At 31.6% G+C, this 11628-nt stretch overlaps 1 protein-coding gene across 1 annotated transcript; it reads left to right on the top strand.

Annotated features, from left to right (window-relative positions):
• The first annotated feature begins 55 nt into the window (after positions 1-55).
• Positions 56-11595, top strand: LOC143076827 (cytochrome P450 2D3-like). The gene is made up of 5 exons (XM_076252718.1): positions 56-126; positions 6332-6881; positions 7179-7958; positions 9020-9119; positions 9910-11595. Exons 2-5 carry the CDS (start codon positions 6515-6517, stop codon positions 10154-10156), a joined length of 1494 nt encoding a protein of 497 aa, XP_076108833.1. The 5' UTR covers positions 56-126; positions 6332-6514; the 3' UTR covers positions 10157-11595.
• The last annotated feature ends 33 nt before the right edge of the window (positions 11596-11628 follow it).

Here is an 11628-nt window from a genome sequence, read left to right as displayed (position 1 = left end):
TACTTTCATATCTCGAGGTCATATAGTTAAATTTAAATGAGAATTGTATTTGATATAAGGGGCAAATTACAAGCATTTGTTTGATTCAGACTCTGCAACTGATGCTGGGGAAAACGAAAACAACAGGTACATGTACACCTCAGGAGCATGAATCAATCATGTTCTGTAGCTATAGTGTTTTTACTTCACCTAATTTTCATGTAAACTGGATGCTATATTTCTATTCTACCAGTTTAATTTTCTGTTATTTTTATACCTGGCACCTTTTTTTAAATATCGGATTCAGATACTGCAAAATCCAAAATATATACAAATCCTTGAAAATATGGGCACAACATACACACCTCAGATTTTTCTGATAAAGTTGTTTTTTGTCATTGTATAATATGAGGCAGGCATAACCTGTGAATGGGGACGAAGTCTGTATGTATTATTGTTTTTAATTAAAACATATTGATAAAAGAAACGGAAATACCGTAACGTTCCCGATTTTGGTTCTGTTGTTAGGGATTTAACTGTGACGATCTTTAAGTTATGACGTCATATTCAATGTAAACAAAAGAAACGCTTTCGTCAAGTAACGTTTTTTTCATATATCAAACAATTATTAAAAATGAATTTGTATTGGGTTCCAATCTTATATTTTATTAGACTGATCAATATATATTTTATTCAAAGTCTCATGCAAACAAGACTGGAAAAGGAAGTAGATTTCTGCGCAGTGAAAACCGGAACAGGAAGTAGATCTGAAAAAAAAGTTAACGATTTTGAGTTCATTGAGAAATTTTCCTGATTTTTTTTTTTTTTCTTATTGATTTTTCTACCATAATTGGGGACTTTGTCCCCATATCATTAAGAATTAATAATAATCATTGTAATAAATTGTTTGTTATTATACTGCTCTCTTATTTAGGACGTCCTTGATTGACAATAAAAATATTGTAATGTATTGTATAATATGAGGCAGGCATTAGTTGTGAAAGGGGACGAAGTCTGTATGATTTTTTTTTTTTAATTCAATCTTATTTAAAGTAATGACGTCATATGCAATGTAAACAAAAAAAACACTATGATCAGGTATTAAACTACTAATGTTTTTCATATATCAAGGAGTTATTAAAAATGAAATTGGTATTGCGTTCCTTCCTATATTATACTAGACTGATAAATATATATTTTACTCAAAAGTTTCGTGCAAACGGGACCCAAAAAAGGAAGTACATTTTTGCACAGATGCAGGAATTATAAAAAGTGACAAAAATAAGAGTTAACAATTTTGAGTTCATTAGCATGATTAGTCATGTTAGTACAATGAAAATTTTGAGAAAGTTTCCCGATTGTTTTATAATTTTTTTTTATTGATTTTTCTACTGTTATATGGGACTTCGTCCTCTTATGATTATTGTTGTCACTCTGATCAGGATTAATTAGTAATGGCCTGTAATTGTCTGTCTGTAGGAATGCCCTTTAACGTTAGGAGTAAAACGGTTATTTTTGACTAGTGTTAGCGTCTAACATGTCTAATAGGTTAAATTTTACCATGATTCATCAAAATATCCTTATTTATTGTGGTTTTTCAGACATGTCAGAGGTCTCAAATAATTATCGACGATTCGTCACTGTTATTTTGGGAAAAAATTAATGTGATTCGTATAAATCAGTTGATTTATTAATTTATTAAATGTCTTAAAGAATCAATGTGTACATTTTATTGCCATGCCCAAAAAATTACACTTAACATCATGATTTTGCAAGATTTTTTAACGTTATTCGTCATGAAGGTACTGTACATGTACACATGTCATGCATGTACTCCAACTACAGCTATGCTATTCTTTACATGTAAGAGTTGTCAAGTCACAACTGTAGATTTTAAAATTTCCAGCTAAAGTTTTAGACCTCATACCAATGATAACTTAAGTTTTTTCATTGACTTATTTATCGAAGTTTGCAGTGTATATTTTGATGATAATGCTACTAACTTATCCCCCCTTTTTTTTATTAAGATTACAGTATTACTATTAATGTATTCTCTCTGTATTGTTACCAAGTAAAGTTACTATTTGTCAACAGTAAGATCTACTATTTGTATGTGATATTTTCCTTTATCATGTTTATACTCATAATTGTCATCTGTCTAAGTAAGTGTGTTCTCAGTTTCAACATTCAATAATCATGATAATGGATTCAAGTGTATTTTTAATTAATTATTATGTGTTATGTCATGTATGCCAAAAGCCCATATTTGTAGAACTAGTATATAAGTTTGCTTCTTTTTTTTTTTTATTAAATTTCATTTGCAAATATTTTTTCCAAAAAAGAGAAAGGGATAATCCCAAGTTCACAAAATATGATAAACATTATTCATATCAACTTCTTGTTGATAAAATAGTAAAATACACATGATACAGTTTGATGTCCTAATTAGTTAAAATATAAAATGTATTCTTTACACACAACAAAACTGAAAATCAAGAGTAACCCTTCTTATCATAACAATAATTTGTTAACAATACAACCTGAAACTACTGATTATAAATATTGGGTGGGATAAATAATGGGAGGGTTAGTTTTCGACGGCAGAATGAAAAACTTAAAATTCTTTAAATCACAAGTATATAAAGGAACCAAACAGAATGCATTGTTATGTTATAAAATTCATAACAAGTTGTATCATTAGCTGTATGTAAAGAACCGAAATAATTCGAACAGTATAAAGTCTATTTATAATTAAGAACTTTCTTTTTTCAAATATTTTGCAATATCATCTGGAAAATCAGTAGCCCCCGAATGAATTACGGGAAAAAGATGACCTGAACGGGCTCCCATCGTGACCCACCGGCCATCCATACTCTAAGAAGTCACAAACCTGAGCGTCACTGTAACAAACTTCTTAAAAAAAGAATATTGATTTTAGAGTAAATTGGAATTCTACAACCCTGAAAATTGTACAATCCAGATTTTTTAACAATGTTATGAATAGATACAAAATTTTGCATATCATCTATACCCAAATAACTGTTACAACAAAGACTGCATTTAAGTGAATGTCTAGAACCCCATAATGTCTTTTGAAAATCAGGTAACTGAACATGTTGATTTAGTCATTCATTATGATGAGGACATGCAGACGAACATTCAGGATGATGACTTTTAAGTTTGTCTAATCTGTAACAAGTGGCACAAAAATGATAAACCTCACGTTCAACACCTCTAATCAGAATTTTATGCGGTGATGTTTTTGAACATTTATTTTTCTGAAATAACGAACAATACCATAAAGTATGTGTCTTGGTCTCTTTTTTAGCCCCAAAAGAATGCTTCTTATCAACTCTTGTTTGAAAATTATTACAATTTCATAAGAAAAAACAATAATAGACATTAAAGTTAATCCAATCAATGTTCAGCACCACCATTCATCAACAACACTTTGACGGCACGTCTATATTCAGGGGGCAACGATAAATCTGACATCTACACCATTGTGAATTAATCCGTATCCAAATTATCGGTTATAAACTCTATTGCTCCTTTATTGTCCTTTAATCAGTCGATTATATTGTAAATTCGTATATCCACAGTAACACCGGCAAGGAACATACGCTGAAAAATAAAACTTCCACAGAAAATGAGACTGAAACTACTGATTATAAATATTGGGTGGGATAAATAATGGGAGGGTTAGTTTTCGGCTATCGACGGCAGAATGAAAAACTTAAAATTCTTTAAATCACAAGTATATAAAGGAACCAATCAGAATGCATTGTTATGTTATAAAATTCATAACAAGTTGTATCATTAGATGTATGTAAAGAACCGAAATAATTCGAACAGTATAAAATCTATTTCTTTTATCTCTAGTCGCCAATCATATATTTTTAATTAATTAAAAATAGCACATTTGTATGCTCATCAGCATATTATTGAAGTATCTCAAGATAATATTTTACTTTCATGACTTTGTATTATCAATCTTAAAATATTAGGTTTACATTTTACAGAGTACTGTAACTTCAGAAATTAGGGCAAGTTATTTTGAAGAACAATTACTGTTTTCCTAATGCTTGTTAAGTGTAAAGGTTTCCTTGGCATTCTTGCTTTGTTTACAAGTAGAAATGTTTGCTCAAGCATTGTAAATACTTAAGATTGACAACTGCAATCAATAGTCAGGTGGTGCTTCAGCTTTTTTACGGTACATGTAACTTATTACATATAATAATATTGGATGATAATTAGTGAAATAGTTATGTAAGGTCATTATCAGGGCTCACGCTACCAGGCGACTTGGGCGAAGAAGTCGCCCTCCCGACTAAACTGGTCCGCCGTTCTATCTAAAGCTTTGCACCGAAGGAACGGGTTGGACCTACTGTCACATTGGCATTAATTGGATGAGTCTTACAAATTCAACGATTCGCTAATAAAATTGGCCAATTAAAGTGATAGGAAATTGACCTCAAATGTTAATACAGCGATGCCGCAAAATAATTAAGTATCTGCTAATTTACCACATGGTAGTAGCGCAGATAAATGACCAACGAGCGTGTTAACATGTTTTTGACAAACTGAGCCGGTATTTTTTATTTCCTTAAGAACTCAGTAGGGTAATAATTGTGCTAATTTTTCTTTGATTTGCTATCAGTATAATACATAATTAAACATAGCCCATGATGTACTAGTCTCGTCGAATTATTAAATCCCGTGGTCAGAATTCTGACCACGGGATTTAGGCCATACCTGTTGTCAGTGTAGCGATAAGTGAACACAACAGGGGTCCAGTTTACCTCCCGACCGTCACTTCGCTTTCCCCGACCCCCAAAAGCGAAAACAAGTCGCCCTGTTCTTGACGAAAGTCGCTTTCAGTCGCTTCCGTCATCGGACATTTTCAATTTTTACCAAGTTGATGAAACATCAATTTTTTACTGATAATTAAAGAAATTCAGACATAAACTATTCATTATCTTTAGAAAAGAGGTTGAAGCATTGTCTTCGCAGTGTGTATCAGGTTATTTGATAAAAAAACAACTTTTTATCACTTCGTGCATTTTCGCAAGTTCCGGTGCTTGTTACTCGAAAACGTACATCAACCTAAATTTCGGCGGCAAAATAAGTTTGTTACTTCATTTAAACGTGATAAAAGTTGCCTCCAGTAAATGTTTAATCCATTTATTGCATTAAAACCGTCATGTTCCTTTCCAAATAACTTGTCAAACATCGTTTATTTTTGTAAATTTTCTTGCATTCGTCCCCCATTGACCGATTTCTAAACTACGGATCTGAACCGGACCAGCTATGACCGAAATCCGTACTTTTACAATAATTACTACGGACGCACGGATGGAACAGCTGACAGAAGAATATTGATCCTAAAGGGAAAAATTACGCATCCCACACGCATTAAGAGACTTTTGGTTACATCTAATTGATTGGTGTATATAATTCCCTATATTTTTTATGAATGTTTCAAACTATTGATTAAAGTTGCTTAACTCTGAGACTATTATACTAATATCAATATATTATGGCCCAGCTTAATAACTTTTATATTTTTTTTATGAGAAACACTGAATTTCATACACAAAATAATTTTTAATTAATTGTAATTGATATAATTTCTTTACATTTTTCAAAATAAATTTTTTTTTTAGTGCTAGATATTTAGTTAGTAGTTTCTCACAAGAACCTTAGTAAAACTTAAACAACTTTTAATTTCAAATGTTACTTTAATTGTAATTTTTTACTCATATGAATTGAACAACATAAAAAGAACATTATTTACATATGGCCCTTTATACTATTGTAAAATCCAAACATTGTAGCGCACCTGCGCGAATGAGCACTTCTCTTTCAAATCTCACCACTTCTCCCTATCAGTTTCAAAAAGAGAAGTCACTTCTCCCTATAATTCTGAAGTAGTGTGAGCCCTGATTATGACTTCGACTGTATGATAACATATTCACATTTTAATTTAACAAATAAAGCATGACATCCAGTAATTGCCCTCTTTTACAATTAACAGTAGCTACACAAATGTATATATATATCAATGGCGGATCCAGAACTATTCCTAAGAGGGACCTAAGGGGGGGGGGGGGGGGAGGGGGGCCGCTCCAGTCATGCTTCAATGATTCCCTATATAATCAACCAAAATTTTTCCCACAAAAGGGGGAGCCTGCCCCCCTGGATCTGCCTATGTATATGTACCAGGTACTTATTTAACATGGTAACAGTTTGAAGTCTGTGTGTGGCAGTATACGTAGAAATTAAATTTTTATTTTACATGTTACATGTATCAGTTAAATTTATAACATGTTTTCTTTTCCTTTCTTTTCAGAGAAATGAAACCATATTCTGACATGAGGGAAACCGTAAAGATTATCTCAAATGAAAGACTTCATGAATCTCATTACACTTTATGTTAGCTATATATATATATAGAGTTTGACATAACAGTAAGCAGATATAATTGGACTGAAAAAATTACGTAAAATGAAATCAAACCAATTCTAAGCATCTGATGAAAATGTTGCATGTCGAATTTTTCAGTAATCTGGAAACAAACCAGCTGTTTTTGGTTTTCTTCATGTTTTTTTTAAGTGCAATATATCTTTGGAAAAAAACACACAATGGTTTTCCACCTGGCCCGTTTCCATGGCCGATCATTGGAAATCCTATCTTGTTCCAAGGAAAACACCACATTCGGTTAACAAATTTGAAAAATAAGTATGGTGATATATTTAGTCTTAAAGCTGGGAAAAATAGAATTGTGTTTGTTTGCTCATTGGATGGTGTTATTAATGGTCTAAACCAATCAGATGACACATTTGATGACAGACCAAACCTACCATCTTTCCATTGGTTGTTCCATGGTTGCAGACAAAAAGGTAAATAGTAAATTGTATTTGTGGAATTTTTTTTTTCAATTTAATTAGATTTATAACGCTTTTTTGTTCAACTTTAACACAGAAAAATTGCAAACTCACAAATTGTTGAAAAAGATTAAAATTTATATGTTTAAATTTTGTTTAAATATATTGTAGTTTCAGGCTTGGAACACATCAATTTAAATACAATAAACAATGAATGTTTACTTTTCCCATTTGCCCATACATTTTGTAGAATATTACGTCCACAATTTTCTATAAAAGCTCATCAGCATTTATATTAATGTTATATTTTAGGTTTGGGAACTGCTGACTTTGATGAAAAAACATCAATAAAGAAAAAGTTCATCATAGACTGTCTAGGAAGTTATTGTTCTGTAGACACAAACATTGAAGAAAAGATAACTACTGAGGCAGTCAATCTCTTATGTTATTTTCTTAAACAAGAAGAAGAATTTGACCCAAAAGAATCATTCCAATTTGCCCACTTGCATATTATGATGACATTGGTCTTCCATCAAACACAAGACCAGGCTATACAGGATGTCTATAAATCACTTAAAACACGATCAGATGCAAAAAAAGTCTTTAGTCCTAATAATTTCTTTCCATTTTTACATTCTTTTTATAAAGACGATTTTCAAAATACTGTTGAAAGAACTGAACTTCAGATGGCATTTCAAAGAGACATGCTCAATCACCATAAAGATACATACAGTCCACATCGACTCCGAGACATTGTAGATCACTTGCTCTTGTTTATAGAAAGTGACGAGGATCATGGCCTTATTGATTGTGATGATATCGAGTACCTCCTTATGGAGATATTTGAGTCCGGGTTTTCAGCAGTGCCAGCCATCCTACAGTGGCTCATTGGTTACATGGTGGCATTCCCAGATTGCCAAAAATTAGTTCAGAGAGAACTAGATGAAGTTGTTGGTAGAGAGAGATTTCCGTCCCTAGTCAATCAGCCATATTTACCTTACACAATGGCTGTTATTTTAGAGGTCCAGAGAATTGTTACTGTATTCCCCTTCCTTCAGCCCCACAGAACAACAAAGCACTGTGTATTTCAAGGTAATTCTGTTACAATGGGTTCTTGTCCATTCGTTTTTGATGCGTTTTGTTATTTGATTTTGCCATGTGATTATGGACTTTCCAAATTGATTTTCCTCTGAGTTCAGTATTTTTGTGATTTTACTTTTCATTAATATTCATTGGATACCAAGTTTTGTTGAATTCATTAGTACAGGGGAATCCCAAACTACAAATTTTATAAAGAAATATATATATGCAGACTTTGCCAAAACCACAAAATGAAATACCGGGGTATCTACAAATATGCAAGTTTTCCTAAATCTACGAAAATGTGTACTCACGAAAATAATTGAATCCACAGAAAGGCCACTTTCAAATATACATTTGTAGTTCTGTTTCCAGCCTGAAGATGTGGTATGATTGCCAATGAGACAACTCTCCACAAGAGACCCAATGACAAAGAAATTAACAACTATAGGTGACTCACCATATGGCCTTCAACAATAAGCAAAGGCCATACCGCATAGTCAGAGCTATAAGACCCCAAAATAACAAATGTAAAACAATTCAAACAAGAAAACTAACGGCCAAATTTATGTAAAAAAATTTAATGAAAAACAAATATGTAATACATCAACAAATGACAACCACTGAATTACAGGCTTGTAACTTGAGACAGGCACATACATACAGAATGTGGTGGGGTTAAACATGTTAGTTAAAATCCCTACATTTTTGGTTATGCATATAGTTAGCTTCACTAACATTTTTCTCTTATTTATTATTTATTGGTCTGATTATATTGAAATAACTTCATATTCCATTGTTATTTTCTGGTTTAGCTGATATGTCAGCATTAATCAAAGAAAGTAAACAACACAAACATAAATAGCGATGTATGTTGTTCAGATCACGGGAAAAGACCATTTAAGTTCATTAGCACATTGTTTAGTAAAGTATAAAAATCAACAAGTAAAATGTTGTCTTGTGGGCTACAATTTTTTTTAATTATAAACCATTTCAATAGAAATATCATATATAAATGAAAAAAATAATTGAATTTTACCTCTTGTTTAATCAATTATATTTATGATATTCAGGTTTTGATATACCAGAAGATACAATAATGATGTTTAACATTTGGAGCATTCATCATGATAAAAGATACTGGAAAAATCCCATGAGATTTGACCCACACAGGTTAGTTTGAATATCAAATTGAAAATTGCATGAAGTTTCACTTTGTCCCTTTTTGGTTATCCAATACTTATTGTGTCAAAGGAGAGGCAAACGATACCAAAGAAAATTAAAACTCAAAGTTGAAAACAATCTTGACATCAACATACATGGCAAAAATAGAAAAGCAACAGTAAACAAAATACAACATAGAAAACTATGACACAAACCCCACAAACAACCCTGGCCAATATCTGGCTGTAATTCACCTGTTTCTTATTATAAATAGGTAGATATAAATAAGAAGATGTGGTATGAGTACCAATGTGTTAACTCTCCATCTAAGTCACAATGTATAAAACGTTGACAATTAAAGGTCAAAGTGCAGCCTTCACACCGAACATCAAGCTATATTGGCCCCATTTCTATCTTTTGTCTATAATTCATTTTATTGCTAATTAGCTTCCGCAAATACATTAAAATGGCTTGAAAGAATTCAGCCAAACTGGCACAGACTCTTCTAATGAGAATAAAGTGGTACGCATGCTACATGTATTTCTAAGGATTTTTGCAATCACTTTGTGTCCCTTCTGCATAAACTTTTCTCCCGCCCTAAACTGGGACAGTGGTGTAATAATACAACAAAGAACAAACTATAAAAATCAGTTAAAAAGGGCTCAACACATCAGATAGATGAAAAATGTATTCAATAATGTCTACAACCATAACATGAAGGACACTCCTAAGGATAATCCTGTGTATCTGTTATTCCTCCTATAGGGTAAACAAACATTTATAAACTCTATATTTTCAGGTTCCTTGATGACAAACAGAATCTTGTCATACCAGATCAGTATATGCCATTTGGTGCTGGTAAGAGAAGTTGTCCAGGAGAGACTCTTGTGGATGTAGAGATATTTCTCTTCTTTACTTACATTATGCATCAAGTTACCGTAACGGCTGCAGAGAATGGACAGGTTTTTAAACTGGAGTCAGAATTTGATGAAATTGTTCACCCAAAGCCATTTAAAGTATTTGTGCAATCACGGGTTGTTGACTGAAGAAGATATAAACACTGTTGTTTCACTATGTATGTTGGTTTCTTTAATATTAATTAGCAATTTTGTAGGTCAAGACAATCTATGCTTGAAAGTACTTGAAAAAATACAGTAACTTTGAGTTATGGAGGCCTTAAGTAATTGCAAAAACAATTTTTATAGAACAACTCTGCCTTTTACTGTATCTTTATAAACATTTGATTAATTTATGTGCATAAATTCATTGCCAAGACATGCCAGAGACCAAATAGCATGTCATTGACAGTAAACCAAAAGTAATGTAATTACTTATGATTAAGTAATAGATTGCAATAGATTGTTAATCAATATCAACTACAATTGTCAGTAATCATGTGCGTCCCTGATTGTGGCATTAAGTCCAGTCTTGTTTTTTTACTAGGATAAGTGTTGTCAATCTCAAGTTTTCAATGTTGTGTTTTATGGACTAATATATTGATTCCAATCTCTTTTTCTTAGATATTGTGATGACATCAGGTTTTTTTTTCATCTTATGATTTTTTTCATTTACTGTGTAACACGATTTGTGTATTGAGGAAAACTTTCATTAATTTTGATTTTGTGGTTTCGCATTTTCAGCATATACATTCCTATAGACAATTGTAGTTACATAGATCCCCTGTACAATCCAAATCCACAAAAATTGGAATTTGGCTAGGCATAGTGACTCCTCAGTACTCTAAATAAGCCCCATCCTTGATAACATGACAATTATTCTGTTAGTCAATAAAGAAAATCAAAAACTTAAAACAGAAAAACACTATACCCTTTGTAAAATGCTTTATTGTTTATTGTTTATTTTGTTTGTGATATATTTTTTTTTATTCATTTTATATGTAAGATGTTTTATTATAGTATACACTGTATTACTGTTATTATTTATTGTTTGAATTTTTATACATGTTTTTGTTAAATTTCTTGTTTTTTTGTATTTTACATTTTTACTAGTCAAATTTTATATTTCTCAACAATTTGATAACACAATCTATATGATTATTTACATGAGATCATCATTAAGAATCTTGTCTCATAAATTTGAAAAAATTCTACTTGAACCTCAGAAAAAATACAAATATTTATACATTTTCCTATACAAAGCATAAGCAGATCCAGGGGCGCCCTTTTGTGGGGAAAAATTGTTGATTATATAGGGAATCACTGGAGCATGACTGGAGCCGCCCCCCCCCCCTTAGGTCAGTCAATGATTTCATACATATCATGTATATATTTATAGTTTTTTTTTTAATAATATGACATAAGTTTAGGAGAAAATTATTCCATATGTGAATGAGTTTATATGGGTTGTTAAATGCAAGCTAATGTCAAAGCATCTTGTTTGAATTTTGTTCTAGTCAATATATATATATTTAATTTTTTTTTTATAAAATCTTGTTGTCTTTGTAATAAAAAATATTTAAAGTTCAGTTGTGTTGATCTATGTCAAATTGATGATTTAT

The sequence above is a fragment of the Mytilus galloprovincialis genome, chromosome 5 (assembly GCF_965363235.1).
Source record: "Mytilus galloprovincialis chromosome 5, xbMytGall1.hap1.1, whole genome shotgun sequence".
In the NCBI taxonomy this organism is placed as follows: Eukaryota; Metazoa; Mollusca; class Bivalvia; order Mytilida; family Mytilidae; genus Mytilus; species Mytilus galloprovincialis.
This window is presented reverse-complemented; position numbering and strand designations above follow the sequence as displayed.

What these genes read in the sequence shown, in the direction of transcription:
- LOC143076827 (XM_076252718.1), top strand. Translation starts at nt 6,515, where the DNA reads ATGAAAATGTTGCATGTCGAATTTTTCAGTAATCTGGAAACAAACCAG. An exon ending in CCATGGTTGCAGACAAAAAG is followed by an intron (nt 6,882 to 7,178) that starts GTAAATAGTAAA and finishes GTTATATTTTAG; the next exon opens with GTTTGGGAACTGCTGACTTT. An exon ending in AAAGCACTGTGTATTTCAAG is followed by an intron (nt 7,959 to 9,019) that starts GTAATTCTGTTA and finishes TATGATATTCAG; the next exon opens with GTTTTGATATACCAGAAGAT.